Here is a 25,327-nt window from a genome sequence, read left to right on the forward strand (position 1 = left end):
CAAGTGTTGAAAGTTTCAAAACCTTATCTTAAAAGTTTTGTCAAAATGTGGACTGGTGCAAAAAACTTAACCAAGGTATAACGCCGACACCTATGCCGTGGTATGATAGCTCTACTTATTCTTTGAATAGTCGAGCTAAAAAATGGTGTACTGGTAGATATGCCTAGTCTTATTGTTGCTGTAGCTATTATACTTTGTGACAGAGCCCAGAAACGAAAAAACTACCATAAATTAAGTCAGGTCCCTGTGGCCTTGACCTTTGAGCCACTGATCCAAATTTCTCTAGTAATTTGTAATCATTGTGTGGAGTCTGAAAGCTGTTATACCTTTTAACTTAAGAGTCCGGAAACCATATTTAGAGTCCTGATCACTGTGACCTTAACTTTTGATCTATAGTCCCCCAAAAAACCATTTCAGATCCTCCTCAAGTGATGGTGCTTAGTCAACCTGAAAAGTTTGAAAGCTAAAGTTTTAATATTTTGTGACTTAAGAGTCTGTAAAAGAAATCGTTGATGGACAAACATCACCATTTAATAATATTTCCCATTTTTTCAACACGAGTGCCAGACTGTCGCAGAATAGGCCCATCATCGAACTTTGCCCTAATTCAAGGGGCATAATCCAAGAGTGCCTGGGGTGATTTGGGTGGTTATAGTACTTGGCCGAGATATTATGCCAACAAACATTGTCAGCAAGTTTGGTGAAGATTGGATGAAAACAGTTCAACTTGCGGACAAGGCTAAATTTGCAGTTTTTTTAGTAATTAAAGGGCCATAATCCAAGAGTGCCTGGGATGATTTGGCTGGTTATCGAACTTGGCTGAGATATTATGCCCACAAACATTGTCAGCAAGTTTGGTGAAGGTAGGATGAAAACTGTTTGACTTGGAGAGCGGACATGCTTTGGCGGGTGTTCACATAATAGGCCCCACTCTTTCAGAGATGGGCATATAAAATGGGCATATGAAAACCATTTGGTATTGACACAATGCAACAGGAAACAAAAACAGACATAGTGATTTCTACATAACCCTTTCCCACAACAAAATTTTGAGGAGAGGGATGATAAACAAATGACAGGATATTACCATTTCTAGTATAAGAAGAAAATTGAAATCTTAACCAGTTTATCACTATCCATATGGATACTTTATTCAACAATGAACTTTGCAGGTGATGGATCATTATAATCAACATATGACAAAATTTAATAATCACATTTAACACAATTACAAAATATAAATAAACTTTAGTACAATTACTCCATATATAACACAATTTTACTGTTTTGAATCCGTCAGTAATTTGATCCATTTTTCTTACAATAATTGCCCTAAATCTAAAACAGACTAATATGTATTGAGCCAGCAAGGTCCTTGAGGTTTTTTATCAGCATACAATTATGTGGAAACAGGCTACAGATCTAATTTTATGCCAACAATCCATCTCAACCAACAGGACTCAGTTGCTCGAAATTTTTACAGGTGATTAAGCTAACGGTCGGTAACGTTTTAGAAAATTGAGAAAAACAAATGTATGAGTTAAGGATTATTAACACTAAAATGTCTTTATAGTAAAATTAAAACATTAAACTAATGTTTTCCACCAAGACTTATATTTTGAATCAAAATTTAACTGCTGGTTAAAGTTTTAAACAACTAGGCCCATGTGTTCAGCATGTTGCGAGGACAAAAAAAATACATTTCCCCCTCCCCACCCCCCAAACACTTTTACCTCCATCTTTCACCCAAATCTCTCTTCAACCCAACAGTAATAACCCAATACTTTCAACAGTGCAGACATAAATACTATTCAAATACCATATATAACAACATTGCCATAACTTTCTGACAATTATGTTCTGACATATATAACATTTAACTACTATGAGTTGTTAGAATGTAATGACAGTGTTGTAATATATGATATTTAGATATTTATTAGTGAAGTAAAAGTACTTGGTCATAGAAGGATTTACTGGGGAGCATCGTGGAGTATAGTGTTTGGGTGCAGCAGGGAGGCATCGTGGAATATAGTGTTGGGGTGCGTGCAGCAGGGAAGCATCGTGGAGTACAGTATTTGGGTGCAGCAGGGAGGCATCGTGGAGTAGTGTTTGGGTGCAGCAGGGAGGCATCATGGAGTATAGTGTTGGGGTGCAGCAGGGAGGCATCGTGGAGTAGTGTTGGGGTGCAGCAGGGAGGCATTGTGGAGTATAGTGTTGGGGTGCAGCAGGGAGGCATCGTGGAGTAGTGTTGGGATGCAGCAGGGAGGCATCGTGGAGTATAGTGTTGGGGTGCAGCAGGGAGGCATCGTGGAGTACAGTGTTGGGGTGCAGCAGGGAGGCATCTTGGAGTACAGTGTTGGGGTGCAGCAGGGAGGCATCGTGGAGTAGTGTTGGGGTGAAAGAGGGAGGCATCGTGGAGTATAGTGTTGGGGTGCAGTAGGGAGGCATCGTGGAGTATAGTGTTGGGGTGCAGCAGGGAAGCATCGTGGAGTTAGTGTTGGGGTGCAGCAAAATGTTTTTTGGACCTGACAATGCCAACAAATCTTAAAACAGAAATTCTTCAATTTACATTACTATGTCAATGTTAAACTTAGGATACACATATTTATCTCCAATTCACCTCGAGAATCTTGTCATACAAAACATTTCCTAGCAAATCTATACACATTGTACATGTACTTTCTCAACTATTGCTAGATCTGATACAAGCTAACCGAGCAGCACAATAGAGCAGGATCTGGAATTTTCTTCATGTTTCAATGTTACACACGTCTGTAATTCATTATTGTCAGTTGTATTTTAATCAGTGTTTCTATAAGGTCTATAGATAGGTTGTGTCAGGAGGCTGCAATCTGTGAGAGAGGATCCTCTAAATACATTGCTAATGCTTCAGCCTGAAATTGTGAAGAACAGAACAATGACATGTCAGTAGACCAATTATTAGGTCTTGTATGATTGCATGCATTATACATTAGTTTATGGTGATATATAAGAGAGCATTTTAGCCCAAAAACACAAAGAGATAAGTCATAGAGCAATTAAGAACTAGAATGTGTCTGTAGGACACAGGGTGTGCCCCCACTGGTACATTTGTCACAAATAAGGGGCAATAATTCAAATGTTTGCAGTCTTAATGGGGTAAAGCCTCAACAAACATTTTATGAAAAGGATTCATTATTACAGGCCATATACTTTTTGAGCTATGAGCATCACAAACAAAAAATCCACTATTTTGTCTAAATCAAGGGCCATAACTCTGTAATAAGCACTAAGATTCTCAAGAAGAATGCCAAATGTGCAAGGTCACATCATGATAAAGACTCGAGCAAGGTTTCATGAATTTACATCAAATACGTTTTGAGCTAGGCACATACTTAGGTGAAAATGTGCATTTTTTTACTATTTCAGGGGCCATAACTTTAAAAATAGATGGTGGAACCAGCCAAAAAAAAAAAAAGAGGTGCACAAGTTCATATCTTGATACAGACTCATGCAAGGTTTCATCAATTTATATGAAATACTTTTTTAGCTAGGTGCATCACAAGGTGAAAATGTGCATTTCTGACTATTTCAGGGGCCATAACTCTAAAAAATAGGGGGCAGACCCAAATGAAAAATAGGAGTGCCCAAGTTCATATCATGATTAATACACATGCAAGGTTTCATGAACCTATATCAAATACTTTTTGAGCTAGGCGTGTCACAAGGTGAAAATATGCATTTTTGACTATTTCAGGGGCCATAACTCTAAAAATAGGAGGTGGACCCAAACGAAAAATAGGAGGTGCGCAAGTTCATATCATGATGAAAACTCATGCAAGATTTCATCAATTTATATCAAATACTTTTTGAGCTAGGCACGTCACAAGGTGAAAATGTGCATTTTTGACTATTTCAGGGGCCACAACTCAAAAAAATAGGGGGCGGAGCCAGATGAAAAATAGGAGGTGCGCAAGTTCATATCATGATAAAGACTCATGCAAGGTTTCATCAATTTATATGAAATACTTTTTGAGCTAGGCGTGTCACAAGGTGAAAATGTGCATTTTTGACTATTTCAGGGGCCATAACTCTGAAAATAGGGGGCGGACCCAAATGAAAAATAGGAGGTGCGCAAGTTCACAAAAAGACTGAAGTTTTTCTGCAGTGTCTGTTGAATGGATTCACTATCTTGTTTTTTTTTGTTTTGTTGGGTTTAACGTCACACTGGCACAATTATAGGTAATATGGCAACTTTCCAGCTTTTGATAGTTGAGGAAGACCCCATGTGCCACTTTGGGCATTATTCCCAGCAAAGCAGGCATCTGGTTAGAACCATGGACCTTCTGTAAGACAGCTGGATGGTTTCTACACATGAAAGAATTCTACATTCAAAATGAGATTTTGAACCCACAGTGGCGAGGTGTAAGAGGCGGGGTGTACAGTGGCGAGGTGTAAGTGGCAGGGTGTACAGTGGCGGGGTGTAAGTGGCATAGTGTACAGTGGGGAGGTGTAAGTGGCGGGGTGTACAGTGGCGGGGTGTAAGTGGCGATGTGTAAGTGGCAGGGTGTACAGTGGCAAGGTGTAAGTGGTGGGGTGTACAGTGGCGAGGTGTAAGTGGCGGGTGTACAGTGGCGGGGTGTACAGTGGAAAGGTGTACAGTGGCGAGGTGTACAGTGGCAGGGTGTAAGTGGCGGGGTGTACAGTGGCGAGGTGTATAGTGGCGGGGTGTAAGTGGCGAGGTGTAAGTGGCGAGGTGTAAGTGGCGAGGTGTACAGTGGCGGGGTGTAAGTGGCGGGGTGTACAGTGGCGAGGTGTACAGTGGCAGGGTGTAAGTGGCGGGGTGTACAGTGGCGGGTGTACAGTGGCGAGGTGTACAGTGGTGGGGTGTACAGTGGCGAGGTGTACAGTGGCAGGGTGTAAGTGGCGGGGTGTACAGTGGCGAGGTGTATAGTGGCGGGGTGTAAGTGGCGAGGTGTAAGTGGCGAGGTGTACAGTGGCGGGGTGTAAGTGGCGGGGTGTACAGTGGCGAGGTGTACAGTGGCAGGGTGTAAGTGGCGGGGTGTACAGTGGCGGGTGTACAGTGGCGAGGTGTACAGTGGTGGGGTGTACAGTGGCGAGGTGTACAGTGGCAGGGTGTAAGTGGCGGGGTGAACAGTGGCGAGGTGTAAGTGGTGAGGTGTATAGTGGCGGGGTGTAAGTGGCGAGGTGTAAGTGACGAGGTGTACAGTGGCTGGGTGTACAGTGGCGGGGTGTACAGTGGAGAGGTGTACACTGGCAGGGTGTACAGTGGCGGGGTGTACAGTGGCGAGGTGTAAGTGGCGAGGTGTATAGTGGCGGGGTGTAAGTGGCGAGGTGTAAGTGGCGAGGTGTCAGTGGCATGGTGTACAGGGGGCGATGTGTAAGTGGCGGGGTGTACAGTGGCGATGTGTAAGTGGCAGGGTGTACAGTGGCAAGGTGTAAGTGACGGGGTGTACAGTGGCGGGTGTACAGTGGGGAGGTGTACAGTGGTGGGGTGTACAGTGGCGAGGTGTACAGTGGCAGGGTGTAAGTGGCGGGGTGTACAGTGGCGAGGTGTAAGTGGCGAGGTGTATAGTGGCGGGGTGTAAGTGGCGAGGTGTACAGTGGCGGGGTATAAGTGGCGGGGTGTATAGTGGCGAGGTGTACAGTGGCAGGGTGTAAGTGGCGGGGTGTACAGTGGCGGGTGTACAGTGGCGAGGTGTACAGTGGTGGTGTGTACAGTGGCAAGGTGTACAGTGGCGAGGTGTACAGTGGCGAGGGGTAAGTGGCGGGGTGTACAGTGGCGGGTGTACAGTGGCGAGGTGTACAGTGGCAAGGTGTACAGTGGCGAGGTGTACAGTTTATTTATTTATTTTGTTGGGTTTAACGTCGCACCGACACAATTTTAGGTCATATGGCGACTTTCCAGCTTTAATGGTGGAGGAAGACCCCAGGTGCCCCTCCGTGCACTATTTCATCACGAGCGGGCACCTGGGTAGAACCACCGACCTTCCGTAAGCCAGCTGGATGGCTTCCTCACGTGAAGAATTATACGCCCCAAATGAGGTTTCGAACCCACATCGATGAGGGGCAAATGGTTTGAAGTCAAAGACTCTAACCACTCGGCCACGGAGGCCCCGCGAGGTGTACAGTGGTGAGGTGTACAGTGGCAAGGTGTAAGTGGCGAGGTGTACAGTGGCTGGGTGTAAGTGGCGGGGTGTACAGTGGCGAGGTGTACAGTGGCAGGGTGTAAGTGGCGGGGTGTACAGTGGCGAGGTGTACAGTGGCGGGGTGTAAGTGGCAAGGTGTAAGTGGCGAGGTGTACAGTGGCGGGGTGTAAGTGGCTGGGTGTACAGTGGCGAGGTGTAAGTGGCTGGGTGTACAGTAGCGAGGTGGTACAGTGGCGAGGTGTACAGTGGCGGGGTGGAAGTGGCGGGGTGTACAGTGGCGGGGTGTAAGTGGCGAGGTGTACAGTTGCGGGGTGTAAGTGGCAGGGTGTACAGTGGCGAGGTGTAAGTAATTCAAAGCCAGTGGCCTTAACAACTTGTCCATAGAGGACCCTTGTATCATCACTACATGTCAGTCTTTTTTGAAGATATCTGGTATAATGTGAAAAAAAAAAAATAAAGATTATAGATTTTTCACTACGCTATTAAAAGTATATGGAGTACTGTCCTACTAATCCTGTGTCAGTATCTGGAGATTTGCTAACCTTATCTTTACCTATTTTATGGATTTGCTTCAAACTAAACTATTTGTTTTTCATCATCACCCTATTCATTATGACACAACATAAATAACCCTTGCACTAATACTTTATGAACTATGCCCCTTTTTACTTGAAATTTCAGGTTGAAATTTTGATGCATTTTCTCTGTATCTCAGTTTTTTCTAAAATGATTTGATTCAAACTTAAAAATAGTTGTTCCATATCATCACCCATGTCATATGGCACAAGGTGCGTTTCTCTTGACAAATTATTCAATCCAATCAATATAGCTAAAGCAGAAACAAATACTTCATTTAACCATCAAAATTTTAATTACAATTTGGAGCAACATCGTTACGCATGTCTAATTTGATATTAATCTCCCCCTCCCGCTCCCCCATCCCTCCCCCAAACAAAATGTGTAAAAGATGTCAAGATGCAGCAGAAATAAAACATTGTTTACAGTATTCATTATTCTAATGACAGGGTGCTTGGCTATTGGAAACATTCCCACATAATACTAGCTTATATAAAAGAGGGTCATGATGACCCTGGATCGCTCACCTGAGTAATATGAGTCACATGTTTCAAATGGCAAACTGACGCTAAAATATTAAGAAGGTAGGTCAGTAGGTCACATTCATGGTAAATGAAAGTCAGTTTTAAGATCAGTGTGCAAAACTGTACACATCATCCAAATTTCAAGGCTGTATCTTAAAAAACAAGAAAGTAGGTCAGTAGGGCAAGGTCACAGTCAAGTGATCCCTAAGCGCTTGGGGTCATTAGGTAATTATAATTAAACAGTCTAGGAAATACGATCTGAAAATTTTTGAAGTATTTTTTCCTATATAACCCATAATTATAACAAGTGACCCCCAGGGCAGGGCCTCTTTTCACCCAAGGGGCATAATTTGAACAAACTTGTTAGAGATCCACCAGGCAATGCTACATACCAAATATCAAAGGCCTAGGCCTTGAACTTTCAGACAAGAAGATCTTTAATTTTTTTTTCCTTTATAAGTCTATGTTAAACTTGGTACCCCCAGGGCAGGGCCTCTTTTCATCCAAGGGACATAATTTGAACAATTTTGGTAGAGAAACACTAGGAATGGCAACATACCAAATATCAAAAGCCTAGGCCTTGCAGTTTCAGGCAAGAAGATTTTTAAAGTGTTTTTCCTATATTAGTCTATGTAAAACTTGAGACCCCCCGGGGCAGGGCCTCTTTTAACCCCAGGGGCATAATTTGAACAATTTTGGTAGAGGACCACAAGGCAATGCTACATATAAAATATCAAAGACCTAGGTCATGTGGTTTTATACAAGAAGATTTTTTAAGTGTTTTCCTATATAAGTCTATGTAAAACTTGTGACCCCAGGGGCAGGGCCTTTTCACCCCAGGGGCATAATTTGAACAATCTTTATAAAAGACTGTAAGATGTCACATGCCAAATATCAAGGCTCTACATCTTGCGGTTTTGGATAAGAAGATTTTTAAAGCTTTTCCTTTCGGTTGCCATGGCAACCAGAGTTCTGCATGGAATTTAATTCTTTGAACAATTTTGAAAGGGGACCACCTAAGGATCATTCCTGTGAAGTATGGTGTAATTCTGCCCAGTGCTTTTCAAGAAGAAGATTTTTTAAGAAAATGTTGACGGACGCTAACGGATGACGAACATTAAGTAGTCACAAAAAGCTCACCATGAGCCTTTGGCTCAGGTGACCTAAAAAAGCTTTAATTGAAAAGGGGGCAAAATTTAGTACATTTAAGTTATGAATCCTGGCTCAGAGTAGACTTTTCATGATGCAACAGTTTTATGAAGATTTTGAAAGCAACCAGTACAACAGTTCCTGAGAAACCTGCTTACATGCAAAACCTGGCCAAAATGTACACCAGAGTTGTAAATGTGGTTACCAGATGATGCCAAAGATGTGTGCAGAGTTTGAAAACATTTGGTCTTTAGAAACATACTCAAGCAAAACCGTCACAATTTTTTTGCGATAAAAAGAGGCATAATCTTGGTAAAATAAAAGCTAGAGTTAAGTAACTTGTTCTTTGAGATTGGCATCATTGCCCTGTGTGGTAATCTAATGATGTGGAAAACGTTCAGTCTGAAAGCATTTGACATAGTAGTTTTAGAGGAACCTGCTTACATACAAAAAGTATTGTGTTGTTGTCAGCAATGTTGACGCTGACAAAATAACAAAAGCTCTACTATTCAAATAATCGAGCAAATACAAGTACATTTTATGAAGGTGGTAAAAATTAAAATTTTCACCGGTTGATTTGAAAAAAAAAGGTCCGAGCAGGGCACTGAACAATATCGGGTCTTATATCAGTATACTTTGATCATGTTCTTGCATGTTCTTGCATCTCCTCATGTTTTAAAAACAATAGATGAACTCAATTTATTTTTACAGACTTTACTGTACTACATGATATATGAAATACCCACCTTTGCTTTTAACATTCCAAATCCAACATTTTCCTTACAACACAGGCATAGTAGAAGATTGGCAACATGTGTGATAGCTACTTTACCATCCTGTAAAATATACCAGTATACATAAATGAATAAACACGCTCAAAAATCCGAGAAAGAGGAATGGTTATAACTTAATGTACAACAGTTATCAGGGAGGTCACAATAAACAGCAAGATTTAAATCATTCATACTGAGATCAAGAATGGTAAATTGAAAATATATTTAAAGGAACTAACCCATACATTTTAGGAAAAAGAAAATTCTCTCAAAGATCCATAAAAAAGTGAGTACTCTGAAAGATACTAAGTGGTGCAAGCTTATTGACAGATTTTAGCAACATATTCTTATAAATAACCAAAAACATTGTGCAGAAGGAAGTAAACTGTCACAATGTTTTTGAGATAATGCAGACAATTTACATTCTTCTTGCATTTTTACAAATATCCATCTTTTATTTTCACCAACTTTATCATTTTTCAGTGTCATATCTATGCAAAACTTGGTGGAAATGAACATGTTGAAAAAATTCACCCAAAATGTGGTCCAGCAGCTTTAAACCAAGACAATACCAAACAACCTAAGATAACCTGCTTAGATAGTTCAGCTACAGAACAAGAATATGAATTTATAGGTCTTAAGTTTGATCCTTGGATGACGCCAATTTTCTCTGTGATGTTTTGACAGAAGAAAGTCTGATGTCATTTGTCTCCAACCCCTAATTTATCCACCTCTAATTCTAGGAGTATTTATATAAATTCCATAAACCAGCAGTATAGTGGACGCAACTTGACCCCGATGGTTGACCTTTGTATTATAATACATAATGAGGCACAACTTATTATTGAAAAGGAGTGTACGTAAAACGCTTCATCTCTTTGCACTCATAAATTTAAATACATAGCTACCACAAGCACCCCGTATTTTCTACAATGAAATAATCGATATGAATAATCAGCCTAAGGTCAACCATCGTGGTCAAGTTGTGACTACTATACAGGTGAGCAAACCTATCACAACATCATACATGTACATTATGTATCAAAATCAAACAGTTAAACTGTCAAATCATTAAATCTGTGCACATGAATTTTCATTGTTTTGACTGAAACTGCTATTTTGTTAGGATAAAAATTTGTAGATTTTAATTGTCTAAGTTTACTTGAATTTGATTTTTTTTTTTTTTTGTAAGTTGGAATTTAATTAATCATCATTGATTATTGCACAAATAAAATTCATGAAAAGTTGTCTCCCATGAATACTATCTCACCTCACAGTCCAGCAAAACAAATTTGAGTTTATCATCTGTTAAAGCTGTGGCCCCAGATTTCTGGTATGTAGACCAGATATTGCTAGCAATGGCAGCTGTGACAGCAGCATCTTTATCCCCATACCCTGAGTAGGCTAGCAATGCTCCCTCATTGTTCAACAACCTGTAACACAAAATATTCATGTACTCTTTCTCTACAGAAAACTGAAGTGCTTTACATATATGAAACAGAAAAGAATGAATAATGGTCTTTAGAGTGGCAGTCAGAAAACACTTGCTTTGCAATACTCACACCAAACTGGTGGGCCAAAACTTTCCATAATTATGGAGTGGCATGCACTTTTTATAAATATTTGATATCATAAATCAGAGTATGAATGAACCTTATCACTCAAGAGACACTTTCTTCACCAATTATTTTACATGCTTCTGGAACATCTCTACCTTGTTGACATTTCGTCACCTTAATTCCAGAAGCGTATAAGTTCATTTTTTGACAAAATGGTGTGTTTGGTATCGTCGGATTTGTCTCCAAACGCTCTACAACATGCACTAACTTGTATGCGTGTAGCTGTAGCAAGAAGAGGGTAAATCGCTGCACCACAAATATCTAACTCACCCATTTTATGTTCCAGTCAGATCTTTAAACGTGTTTTTTCTCAAAATGAAAAGAAATGAAGTTACACGCTTCTGGAATTAAGGTGATGATTTGTCTCTGTGTAGGGACTCCAGATAGTAGAAGAATATATTCCACCTACCAGTAGGGCAAACTAAGGGCTTATATGTTAATTCTTTTTTCATGTTCTGGTTACATTACCTAAAATATACCCTAAAATTTTACTAGCATAAAATTTTGCTGTTGTCTTCCTTGGTATATGGGTGTCAAAAAAGTAAAATCTGAGAACAAATCTAGTCCAAGATATCTGGCATACGAGAAACAAATTCTAAAAGTTTGCCCCGAAGATAGTACATGTATTTGGTTTAATGACATTTTAATATTTGTTGCTGTGTAAAACTTGATATGTAAAACACCATGTCTCATTGCTTCTCCCAGATCTGCATCTTGTCATGGCCTTGCTGCAAGGACATAGAGTCTTAGAATGAGTTGATTTTAACCCTTACCCTGCTAAATTTCTAAAATGAACTTGTCCATCTTCCAATCTGGATAGTACTATTAAATGTTAAAAGTGGTGCTTACCAAAAATATACTGACTGAATGGAAAACAGTGCAGATTTTGATCAGACTGCTGTACAGATCTACACTGGTCACAAAGGCAGAATCAATCGTGTCCAGCATGATAAGGGTTAAGGTAGACCAGAGTAGTACCGGCAAAATGTTGAGCTTGGGATTTAAAGATAGAGGAGGAAGTTGGTTGACATCAATGAGAAAGCATTGGGGCTCAAATACATAGTCTTGTGAATCCCTGAAAGTATCTTGTATCTGCAGTGATTCTAACATCAGCTAATCAAGACGAAGCATGTCTAGTTGAGAATTTTGACAAATATGCGATATTCTTCACAGTGTTGAGAATTTTACATTGTGCAGTGCCTTTATACTGAAGATCAGAAGAGTGGTGTCAAATTTGTTGTTTTTAACAATGCAGTCTGTATGCTCAATCAACTGGTTTTTGCAGGAACGTTTTTTAAAACCATGTTATATATTATCAACAGACAAATGAGCAACAAAGCTCTTGTAAAACCAACACTGTATCTAGTAACAGATAAGAACAATACATTTGAGAATGGAATCAACAATATGTTTGAGAATTTACAAAGTATACAGGTGAGAGAGATGTGCTGGTAGTTAGCTGGGTCACTTGTGTTGTCTTTTGAATATACCTATACATGTATAGTTTTGTCAAACAAAAACAACAAGAGGGTCATAATGACCCTGAATTGCTCACCTGAGTAATATGAGCCACATGTTTCAAATGTTAAACTGAAGCTAAAATATTTAGACAGTATGTCACATTCATGGTAACTGAAAGTCAGTTATAAGACTGGTGTGCAAAACTGTACATGTCATCTGATTTTAAAGGCTGTATCTTAAGAAACATGAAAGAAGGTCAAAGTCACAGTAAGGTGACCCCTAATCACTTGGGGTCACCAGGTAACTTCATAGAGGACCATTAGATGATGTCACACGCCAAATATCTGCGGTTTTGGACAAGATTTTTCTTTTTTCCTTTCCGATGCCATGGCAACCCAAAGTTCTGCATGAAATTCAATTAATTGAACAATTTTGAAAAGAGACCTGCCAAGGATCATTCCTGTGAAGTTTTATCTAATTCTGCCTGGTGGTTTTCAAGAAGATTTTTTAGACAAGAGGGCCATGAAGGCCCTGTACCGCTCACCTGACCTATTGACCTAAAAATCATCAAGATAGTTTCATTAAGATATGGTCATAAATGTGGCCTCTAAAGTGTTAACTAACTTTTCCTCTGATTTGACCCAGTGACCTTGTTTTTGACCCCACATGAACTAGATTTGAACTTGACCTGTAGATCATCAAGATTAACATTTCGACTAAGTTTCATCAAGATAAGGTCATAAATGTGGCCTCTAGAGTGTTAACAAGCTTTTCCTTTGATTTGACCTGGTGAGCTAGTTTTTAACCCCAGATGACCCAATATCTAACTTGTCCAAGATTTTAATAAGGGTAGCATTCTGACCAAGTTTCATTAAGATTGGGTCAAAATTGTGACCTCCAGAGTGTTAACAAGCTTTTCCTTTGACTTGACCCGGTGAGCTAGTTTTTTGACCCCAGATGACCCAATATTAAATTCATCCAAGATTTTATTGAGGGTAACATCTGACCAAGTTTCATTAAGATTGGGCCAAAATTGTGACCTCTAGAGTGTTAACAAGCTTTTCCTTTGATTTGACCTGGTGACCTAGTTTTTTACCCCAGATGACCCTATATCGAACTTGTCCAAGATTTTACATTCTGACCAAGTTTCATTAAGATTAGGCCAAAATTGTGACCTCTAAAGTGTTAACAGTCAAATTGTTGACGACGACGGATGGACGACAATAGATGACAGACATAGGGCAATCACAAAAGCTCATCCTGAGCACTTAGTGCTCAGGTGAGCTAAAAATGTTAACAGACACACGCCACATGATGCAGGGCGGACATTGTGTGGTCACAAAAGCTCACCATGAGCCTTTGGCTCAGGTGACCTAAAAATAGCACCAGATGATAGACATGATTCTGAATGAGAACAGGTAATACCAGTCCTGGAATGTCATGCCTCTATCTAGTTCTGGCTTCAATACCTTAATTCATGCTGTTTAAATTTTCTGATGTTCCTGTCAATTAGATTATGTGCTTAAAGGCGCAACATTCACTGGTATACCAGAGACGATTTGTAGGTCACAGGTTCTGTGTAATTCTATAACCCTGTCAATTAATTCTACGAGGAGTCAGACAAGGCTGTCCTTTGTCCCCTTACATATTTATTTTAGCTATTGAACTACTCTCTTTAGCCATTAGAGAAAATAAGAATATTAAAGGATTCAAGATATTTGATATAGAAGTTAAAAAACAGCATGTTTGCAGACGATGCCACTCTGCTTTTAGACAGTTCTGAAAACAGTTTTAAAGAAACGATAAACATCTTTGAAAAATTTTCGTTTATCTCAGGCCTTAAACTAAACTATAATAAATGTACAGTTCTTAGGATAGGCTCGCTCCGAAATCAACATGACCTAGTATACTGTAGAAAAAAATATGAAAACATTACATGGACTTCAGAAAGTGTAAAAACCCTAGGTGTAACTTTTCATTCAAGTACTGATGAAATACTTAGACTAAATTATGATAATAGATTATCACAATTTCAATCGGACATTAATAGATGGAAAGCTAGACACCTTACAACTATAGGTAATATTTCAGTACTGAAATCACTAATTCTTCCAAAGTTAACTTTTTTGTTTTCTGTTCTACCTAATCCTTCGGATGAAATTATAAAACGAATTACTCAAAGTTGTTATGAATTCATATGGAACTCAAAAAGGGATAAAGTTAAAAGGGACATAATAATACAAGAATTTGAAAATGGGGGCCTGAATGTGATCGACATACCAATATTTTTAAACTCCTTAAAATCAAGCTGGATTAAAAGAATAATAAGCGACTCAAATAATGGACTGTGGAAAGAAATAATAAAGAAACACATGCAACACTTAGGAGGAATATCTTTATTCAAATGCAATATAAATACAAAAGACATATTAAAACTAAAGTTAAAAAACAAATTCATAAATGATATATTAGTTGCATGGAGCAAAATAAATTTTATTGAAAATCCTCAAAACATATTAGAACAAATCGTTTGGCAAAATTCATATGTGAAGAATAATAACTCTCTACTTTTGTTCCCGCTATGAAAAATTAAAAACATAAACCGTATTAAAGATGTTTATGATACAGACACAAATAATTTCAAAACTTTCAATCAGTTACAAATAGAATACAATATTCCTAATAATGAGTTCTTAAACTATCACATACTTACTTCATCAATTCCAAAAGAATGGAAATGAAAGTTAAAAAACATTATACCCCCTATAATATCTGACAAAACAAATATGTATGAAATTCTAGAAAAAACAGAGTCATACGTTTTAAACAAAAAATTAATGCAAATACAGAAACAAACAAGAGCTGTCCGTAAGACAGCCAAGGTCGACTATTCGAAATATTGTCACAGAAGCAGGAAATTATTACCCAAAATGTTAAATATCAAAAGAGTTTTAAGTTCAAAAGGGGACATAATTTGACCAAAATACATATCAGAGTTATGGGACTTGATGTTATCAACTAGTTTTATAACCATGAAGAAACATGTTAAGTTTCAATTCAATATCTGCATTAGTTTTGGGGATAGTAACTTGCATGTAAAACTTTAACCAGAATTTTCTAAGTCCAAAAGGGGGCATAATTTGCTCAAAATACATGTTAAGAGTTATGGAACTTGACCCAGTGAGGTTGGTAATTGACCTAGAAAAAGAATAAATAAGTTTCAAAGCTATATGCCTTTTGGTAATAGCTGTATGTACTTGCACGCAAAACTTTAACCAGGATTTTCTAAGTCCAAAAGGGGGCATAATTTGGCCAAAATACATGTCAGAGTTATGGGATTTGACCCAGTGAGGTAGGTAATTGATCTAGAAAAAAAAAAATAAGTTTCAAATCTATATGCCTTTTAGTAATAGCTGTATGTACTTGCACGCAAAACTTTAACCAGAATTTTCTAAGTCCAAAAGGGGGCATAATTTGGCCAAAATGAAGATCAGAGTTATGGGACTTGGTGCTATCAACTAGTTTTATAACCCCGAAGACACATGTGAAGTTTCAATTCAATATCTGCATTAGTTTTGGAGATAGTAACTTGCATGTAAAACTTTAACCAGAATTTTCTAAGTCCAAAAGGGGGCATAATTTGCTCAAAATACATGTTAGAGTTATGGAACTTGACCCAGTGAGGTTGGTAATTGACCTAGAAAAAGAATAAATAAGTTTCAAAGCTATATGCCTTTAAATGATAGCTGTATGTACTTGCATGCAAAAACTTAACCAAGGTGTGATGCCGACGCCGACGCCGACGCCAGGGTGAGTAGAATAGCTAGACTATTCTTAGAACAGTCGAGCTAAAAAGGCAAATGATTCAAAATGTAAAACCAAAGTCCCAATTAAAATGGGAGAATTACTTCCCAAACAGATCCTTTAACTGGCACGAAATATATAAGAATGCGTTTGTTATCTGTCAAGATAACATTCTACAAAATTTTCATAACAACTTTTTGAACAGAAATATTGCAACAAATAAGTTTCTTTTTAACTGCAGGTTAAATGAGTCCAGTCTTTGTGACTTTTGTAATATGGAAATATAGAGTCAAGAACATCTATTTTGGAGTTGCCAAAAAACACAAATTTTTTGGAACGAATTGTTTCAATGGCTTATTGAAGTTGGTATAGATGTTACTCAAGATAAATTTATATCCTTTTTTCACTCAAGAAATAAAATAATATCATTCATTCTCTTGTTTTCCAAATATTACATATATAATTGTAAAACGAAGAAAACAATACCAAACATATCTATCTTTAAACAAAAACTGTCTTACAGATTAAAAATCGAAAAGTATAGAGCTTTTCAAAACTCTTCTCTTGACATTTTCAACAATGATTGGAGAAATTTCATACCAATGTTGAATATGTAATATATGTACAAACGATGTTTACTACCAAGGCCGTTACTATTTTTTTTTTTTTTTTTTTTCTTTACATTATTCCTGTTCATACTCTTCTTGTTTGTTTCCCTTTTTTCTAGCTATATAGTGCATTCAAAATTATAATATTGTATAAATATCTGTATATGATGTATTGATGTACTTACGAAATAAACGGGCCTTAAAAGTGGTTCAAAAAAAAAAAAAAAAAAAAAAAAAAAAAAAATTCTACAGGGCTAACAAGAGGATCACAATGGTCCTGAATCGCTCACCTATCCCCATATGACCCAGTGTTGAACAGAGTATGACGTCGTTATTTCTATTATTTGACAAAGTGACCTAGTTTTTGAGCACATGTGACCTAGATATCATCAAGATAAAAAATTCTGACCAATTTTCATGAAGATCCATTGAAAAATATGACCTCTAGAGAGGTCACAAAGTTTTTCTATTATTTGACCTAATGACCTAGTTTTTGAAGGCACGTGACCCACTTTTAAACTTGACCTAGATATCATCAAGGTGAACATTCTCACCAATTTTCATGAAGATCTCGTGAAAAATATGGCCTCTGGAGAGGTCACAAGGTTTTTCTATTTTTCGACCTACTGACCTAGTTTTTGACCGTATATGACCCAGTTACGAATCAGACCTACATGTAGATATCATCAAGCTGAACATTCTCGCCAATTTTCATGAAGATCCATTGAGAAATATGGCCTCTAGAGACATCACAAGGTTTTTCTATTTTTAGACCTATTGACCTAGTTTTTGACCGCATGTGACCCAGTTTCGAACTTGACCTAGATATCATCAAGGTGAACATTCTGACCAATTTTCATAAAGATCCCATAAAAAATATGGCCTCTAGAGAGGTCACAAAGTTTTTCTATTTTCAGACCTACTGACCTAGTTTTTGACCATACGTGACCATGTTTCAAACTTGATCTAGACATCATCAAGGTGAATATTCTGACCAATTTTCATGAAGATCCATTGAGAAATATGGCCTCTAGAGAGGTCACAAGGTTTTTCTATTTTTAGACCTACTGACCTAGTTTTTGACCGCACGTGACCCAGTTTCGAACTTGACCTAGATATCATCAAGGTGAACATTCTGACCAATTTTCATGAAGATCCATTGAGAAATATGGCCTCTAGAGAGGTCACAAGGTTTTTCTATTTTTAGATCTACTGACCTACTTTTTGATCCCACGTGACCCAGTTTCGAACTTGACCTAGATATCATCAAGGTGAACATTCTGACCAATTTTCATGAAGATCTCTTGAAAAATATGGCCTCTAAAGAGGTCACAAGGTTTTTCTATTTTTAGATCTACTGACCTAGTTATTGACTGCACATGACCCAGTTTCGAACTTGTCCTAGATATCATCAAGGTGAACATTCTGACCAATTTTCATAGAGATCCCATGAAAAATATGGCCTCTAGAGAGGTCACAAAGTTTTTCTATTTTTCGACCTACTGACCTAGTTTTTGATCGCATGTGACCCAGTTTCAATCTTGACATAGATATCATCAAGGTGAACATTCTGACCAATTTTCATGAAGATCCATTGAGAAATATGGCCTCTAGAGAGGTCACTAGGTTTTTCTATTTTTAGACCTACTGACCTAAATTTTGACCCCACGTAACCCAGTTTCGAACCTGACCTAGATATCATCAAGGTGAACATTCTGACCAATATTCATGAAGATATCATGAAAAATATGGCCTCTAGAGAGGTCACAAGGTTTTTCTATTTTTAGATGTACTGACCTAGTTTTTGACCCAACGTGACCCAGTTTCGAACTTAACCTAGATATCATCAAGGTGAACATTCTGACCAATTTTCATGAAGATCCATTGAGAAATATGGCCTCTAGAGAGGTCACAAGGTTTTTCTATTTTTCGACCTACTGACCTAGTTTTTGATGGCACGTGACCCAGTTTCGAACTTGACCTAGATATCATCAAGGTGAACATTCTGGCCAATTTTCATGAAGATCTCATCAAAAATATGGCCTCTAGAGAGGTCACAAGGTTTTTCTATTTTTAGATCTACTGACCTAGTTTTTGACCGCACGTTACCCAGTTTCGAACTTGACCTAGATATCATCAAGATGAACATTCTGACCAACTTTCATAAAGATCCCATGAAAAATGTGACCTCTAGAGTGGTCACAAGCAAAAGTTTACGCACTGACGACGGACGCTACGCGATCACAAAAGCTCACCTTGTCACTTTGTGACAGGTGAGCTAAAAATAAACCAGTGTGTGTTTATAGAACATAATATCTTCTACATAGTACTCCCACATGAAAATTTAAACGACAGCATGTTTATATTATTGTTTTTTTTTGTTATGGTTGACATGCATCGTTCAACTCAAAAAGGTTGTCAATGATAGAAGTTAAGTAAATACTGTAATGTTATACAAAAATATTTTCTGTACTGAAACGTTTTACTGCAGAAAAATCATAATTATCAAACAAGTTATCTTTTGTGTTATTGTGCGGGATTTATACATGCATACTCAGCAAAAGTGAACTTAAAAAGGTTAATACTTTGTCTTGTTCTATTTCTGATTATTTTCATGAATGTTAATGTTGCTTTATCATAAGTAACTGTAACAAATTGATTGTTCTGAGTTAAACCTGCATATTGCACTTCAACCGAATAAGAATGCCAAGTAACTTAGTGGTATGCAGCTACATTTTTAATCACATCTATGTGACTTTGGTTACAAACAGCGAGAGCATAGTCTGTTGGCCAAGTATACCTAGATTTAGCTATAAAGCTAATTTATGACTTTTCTGGGACCTGTTTATATAGCTTTACTCATTACTGGCTGGATTCCCGATTAGCGAGCCCATTTCAGCACAGAGATCTATAGATAACAGTATATAAAAACACCTCCTGACCCTGAAACTGTTAATTGCTGGCAGGAAAATAGCTTTTTTAAAATGACATGTCCTATCTGGCCCCAATTTCACAAAAAAACTTAAGTAATTACTTAGTTAAGTCTGTTATTTTAAAATAGTGCTATTGCTGAAAATATAGTTATTTAATGTTGATGTTTTCTATAACAATAAAAAAATTAATGTATAATAATTTATAGCTAAATAATATACTATGGTTAGTAGCATTTGTCTGCAGTACTTATTTCAGTCACGCAAATATGACATTTCTTTTAAGCATGATATAAGGAACTTAAGTATTTGCTTAAGTATATTTCTTATTTCCATATTTTGATTTTTTGTAAAAACTAAAATTCAAAATTGTTGTGTTTTGATGTATGAAATCGTCACAAACGGTTCTTATACAGATGAAAAAGTCAACATTGAAGATGCAAAAAGAGCAAAAACAAGCATTTGAAATAACAGACTTAGTTAAGCAATTTAATACTTAAGATTTTTTGTGAAATTGGTAGGCCAGGCCACTGACAGGATCAAATGAATGAGGAACTGAAAAAAAATATAAATAGCACCGGTTAACGTGTTTTCATGACAAACTGTCACAAACATGATGAATTAATGCACTTACAAAGTACTTTGAACACCTCCAGAGTTCGCTTGACTTAGCACTTGGGTCAGAGCTTTTGGTTTCAGCATGTTAACAACTGAAGTTGCTGAAATGCTATCAAAACAATTTTTAATTTTGTGCGATTTGTTATACTTTAGTCACTTCCGCATCACGTGCTTTAACGGCCTAGACAGGTTTGTAACGACTGTATTGATTGGACTAGGTAAGGTCACGACCTTAAAATTAGGTCAATACATGAGGCATGGCAGAAAAACAAAACAGGGTTGCTGAGGATGTTGTGGAATATTGCCTTTTCCCGTTATTATCAGGGTCCGAAAACGGTTCTGATGGCATTAAAAATTTGCAACAATGTATAAATTCGTTTCTTACATTCCTTAGTCCAACATTGATCGACGTGATCTGGCAAAATGAAGGCTTCAAACTGAAAGCTGTAGAGGAAAAAGGTAAAAATTCCAAGTTTTGCTTTTGTCTTGTTTATTTCTTCTCACGATTTGATAATCTTGCACTCTTTGAAAAGAAACATACTGAATAAATACTTGATTGAAAATAAGTTGTGGTGCTGGTTATACACTCATTCTTAAATGCGACATTCAGAATTTTTGAAGCCTGGGGAAACTAGATGGCACAAAATATGCACCTCTGCACAAGTGTGTCCATTTGTAACCTACTATATGCATTTGTCAGGAAACTAACGCTGTACTGACATTAGGCCATGATGTTGGGTTACGGTTGGATTTAGATTGTAAATGAAAATATGTTAGACCTCGTAATTTGAACATGGTACAACATTGTGAAAACAACCATTCTAACAAGACTCAATTTGATTTCCATTTATTGATTTAAACAAAGGAGATCAAACTCAGTATATTCTGCGATAAACAACGGTTAAAAAGCAGACTGGTGAAAGAGTATTATGATGTCAAATTGCCACATGACATCCGGTTCATTCCTTGGGTACAGATAACTCACCAATAGCGGGTCACTATCTAAACATTTAGCATATAATGAAAAATGTTTAGACTTTCATGATGTCTAAACTAACTAACACTTAAAACTATTGCTTGCATTCATATCAATGTTTGATTTATTTGAATCATTCTTTTATGTTTGAAGTTATGATGAAATATTTAGACCTGTCTGATTCACCAATAGGGGGTCACTTTTGCCAATAGGGGGTCACCTGGTTTATCATATTTTCTATCCATTTAGAATAGTCTTTTTTTCTGGCAAAACATGACTGTGGTATTAGAAATATACATTTCAAGACAGAGTATAATGTGAGACAGTATGTTCACATTTCAAACAGGAGATATTAAGTCAAAGAATATAGCATTAGTTTTCACAGTTGTATTTCTATGCATAATTAGCACCACCTATATCTAAAACTAAAATCTAAATATTGATTCACAGAACCTTATTTATTTATCTAAGTTTGCCAGTTCAAACCAGTACAACATCAAATCAACCTTTGATTTGTATTTTTAAGCAAAATAAACAACCTTTTGATTATCCCTGAAATGGGTGATTCTCTATTGGCTGAATGGCCGGCTCTGTTTCATGGCACTTTTTTCCATCGAAGTCAATCTAAAATTCATAATCATATTATTCCTATGAAAGTGTGCGTTTCACTCTTCAAAATGATACCAAATTTGTGTGGTTTTATCGAAGAAATTGTGAGGTACGCTAAAAAATATTCTACTTTGAAGAATTCAAGAGTGCTAAAATCCAAGTCAGGAAACATGGTTGCTAGAGTTATCTACTCATGGAACTCAAACTCATTAGATTAGATCCATCTTCTTTTGTCTATTAATTGCTAAATGATAAGTGTATATAACTGGATACTTAAACATTGTATACTCTAATATGTTTAAGAGAGATTCACATTTTATTTTCCATTGACCCTCTATTGGCAGTGATTCTCTATTGGCGAGTTGACTGTATTGAATTCCAGCATAATATTTATTAAATATTTCAATGAGTATGTCAGAATGAAAACAACCAAGGCCTTCTTTTGATTTATCGTCAAATTTGCCACTGTTCATCGTAAGATGCTTCAGTATTTAACCACTTGGGCTAACGCCCTCTTGGTTCACTTCCTACACATCTGAACCGTGGTAAATTAGACGACAAACCACAGTAATGCAAGCTTGGTGTTTAATTTACCCAGTATGTCAACAACTGCATTTTACCGTTAATTTAACTATTTTAGGCATTGAATTTCTGTTGGTTAAGCATTGGAATTTTTCTTGTGATCCAGAATATTATCAACATAATTATTTGTATATGCTAATCGGTTTATTTTAATTTGGCTGTGGCAAGCCGCAACACACACCTTTTTTTTTTTTTTGGCGGGGGGGGGGGGGGGGGGGTGGAGGTGTGTTGAACAATTACTGAAATGCAATCCATTGATATTTACAGAAAAAATGTCTTTACATAGATTTTGGTAAATTTTTGCAAATTTTCCCAATTAAGATAATTTCCAAGAGCATTTTCCCAATACTACTGGTGTTGATAACATTCCTAAAATGATTTAAAAAAAGGCCTGTCCACTAGATCTAAATAAATAAGAGAAAACGTCACTTTGGTGCTAAATTGAATCATAATCACTTCATGCAAAACAAATAATACAGATATTCTTCTCTGGCCTCGCAAAAATGTTTGGTAAAAGTCATTTTTAAATAAGTAATTATTAAGGTAAGCCTAAGTTTTAAATTATTTTACTTACGTTGCAGAACCATTTATGTAAAATGTTTGTAAACTTGTTCTGTCTAACCTTTCCAGACCCAGTGTATCAAATTACTTGAATATAATGTAAAGCAATGCAAGCTTATCTGGAGAATGCATATCAGGCAGCTTATCCACAGCACAACCAATGCAGGTGTCCCACAAGGTTCTGTCCTAGGACCTGTACTATTCATTATTTTTATAAATGACTTACCCCTACATAGCAGAAATTCTAAATTAAACATGTTTGCTGATGACACAACAATCTCTGCTTCTGGAAAAACTGTTTCAGATGTACAAATTGACCTCCAAGAAGATCTTACAGTACTGTTGTAGGGAACTGGTGCAAAGACAATGCCATGATACCAAATGCTGAGAAGACAAAATCAATGTTTCTTTCAGCCTCCAACAAGATACATAATACTTTTGGAAATAACAACCCCCTTGAATTTACATTAAACCAACAGACGCTTGAAACCGTTCACGGAGAAAAACTTCTTGGAATACAAGTTGACAAAAATCTAAACTGGAAAAATGAAATTGACAAAATACTAAAAAAGTGCAATTCATTACTTTATCTTTTGCTAAGGATTAAATTCTGTCTGAACTTACACTCCCGCAAATTATTCTACAATGCCTATATTTTACCCCATCTGGATTACTGTACCACAATTTGGGGAAACTGCAGCTCACAACTGCAAAATGATCTGATTAAATTTCAGAAAAGTGCTGCGAGAATTTTACTAGACAAACCATTTGATACCCCTTCAAATGAACTCTTCAAGGAACTCCATTGGATGACTTTTCAGGAAAGAGTTGATTATAAAAAAGCTGTAAAAGTCTATAAAGCATTGCAAACAGAATCTCAAAATTGTCCAGACTACTTGAAGAATAAATTTAAATATGTTAATAATAAACTCAAGTCATCACAACAACAACTTCTTTATATTCCAAAGCCAGATTTAGAATTTTTCAGAGAATCATTAAATTATTCAGAACCGAAACTGTGGAATGACATTTTTGTTGTAAATATGTAAAATGTATCATGTTTTTACGTTGAGGCCCATACGGAAGATTGCTTCGGCAAGTATGCTGCCTCGTTAAATAAAGTCTTTATAATTATTATAAACACAAATGCAGTGTTGAACGTGAGCATTGTCTCGTAACTGTTTTTTTTTTTTTTTTGTTTCTGTTATCATTTGAAGAAATAATAAATTATTTCCAGCTGTGAGTATATAGTAACATTTTATGTCTAACTGTGATCTAGCTCATCTAAAAATCTACGAGGTATAGTTGTCACTTGATCGTTGGCAAGATTGGTTAAGATTTTTGGTTCGGCCCACTTTTTTCTCGGAAATTATAAGAGCTATAGCTTTGAAATTTTGCACACTTGTTTGTCATGATGACAACTGTTGTACAGTTGCAGCATATTCTTTACACTGATCTTTTCTGTTCTGGAGACTGTATGAAGGAAAGATAAGGCTCTTGGTCCTCTTTTTTCTATATCTTCAATGTGTTTCTTAAAATATAGTTCACTGTCTAGAGTGACTCCTAAAAGTTTTGGGGTTTGTGTTCTTTTGATAACTTTGGAATCTATTACTAGTTTTGTGTCTGGCAGAATGTCTTTGTATTTGGAAAAGATGCAGTACTCAGACTTGTCAGCATTAAGTTTCATTCTCCATCTGTAAATCCACCTTGCAATAACCTTAAGATCAGCATTTACTCTTTCTGTCAAGTCCTGTAAATCACTTGCAGTCTGCCATAATGTACCATCATCTGCAGATTTGAGTTATTTGACATTGTTGCTTGATACATCAGGAGAACAAAACAGATACATAACTGTGATTGGAATTTTGACAGAGTTATGCTCCTTTTTATCTTTTGTTATCATCAAAGCTTTTGACTTGAAACTTAGAATAGTTATTAACTTTCAAAGTCTGCACCAGAAGAAACAATCCCCTTAACTCTGATTTGAATTTTGACAGAGTTAGGCCCCTTTTTAACTTAGAATTTTTTGGTTAAAGTTTTATAAAGTTTTTACTGGCAAAGCTCTGAGAAAAGTCGAGCGCGCTGTCTCACGGACAGCTCTTGTTATAAATATATTGTTAGATGATATAGATTGATTCCTCTGAAGCAAGCTCACCAGCGCAAAAGTATGTTTAATGTGAAACCTATAAAGCAGCCAAACAAGGTGTGGAGGGGGGACACAACATGGTTGCATAAGACAAGTTGAAATAGTTTGGGAAGTTAGCTGACTAGCTGCTGAAGGCAAGTGTCTGCTGAAGGCAAATAGGTGATGGCCACTAGGGCAGATTAAACTGTAATTACTCTTTCATGATTAAAATTTGTCTGCTTGACTATGCCGATCATTCC

The 25,327-nt window shown here is 37.1% G+C and overlaps 3 protein-coding genes across 3 annotated transcripts in view; 1 reads left to right on the forward strand and 2 right to left on the reverse strand.

Annotated features, from left to right (window-relative positions):
- Window positions 1-25,327, reverse strand: part of LOC123564106 (peroxiredoxin-like 2A) — a 150,071-nt gene that overhangs the window by 21,227 nt on the left and 103,517 nt on the right. The gene's annotated exons all lie outside the window — the stretch shown is intronic.
- LOC128555172 (ragulator complex protein LAMTOR2-like) lies at window positions 1,122-20,390 on the reverse strand. Its single transcript, XM_053536759.1, has 4 exons — window positions 20,231-20,390; window positions 10,445-10,607; window positions 9,148-9,237; window positions 1,122-2,897 (listed from the first exon to the last, which is right to left on the reverse strand). Exons 1-4 carry the CDS (start codon window positions 20,296-20,298, stop codon window positions 2,841-2,843), a joined length of 378 nt encoding a protein of 125 aa, XP_053392734.1. The 5' UTR covers window positions 20,299-20,390; the 3' UTR covers window positions 1,122-2,840.
- The window catches only part of LOC128549482 (chromosome transmission fidelity protein 18 homolog), a 57,412-nt gene continuing 52,556 nt past the window's right edge, over window positions 20,472-25,327 (forward strand). The window contains exon 1 of the mRNA XM_053526139.1: window positions 20,472-20,673. Within this exon, the coding sequence (XP_053382114.1) occupies window positions 20,472-20,673 (202 nt within the window). The remainder of the gene's footprint in view (window positions 20,674-25,327) is intronic.

The sequence above is a fragment of the Mercenaria mercenaria genome, chromosome 2 (genome assembly GCF_021730395.1).
Source record: "Mercenaria mercenaria strain notata chromosome 2, MADL_Memer_1, whole genome shotgun sequence".
In the NCBI taxonomy this organism is placed as follows: Eukaryota; Metazoa; Mollusca; class Bivalvia; order Venerida; family Veneridae; genus Mercenaria; species Mercenaria mercenaria.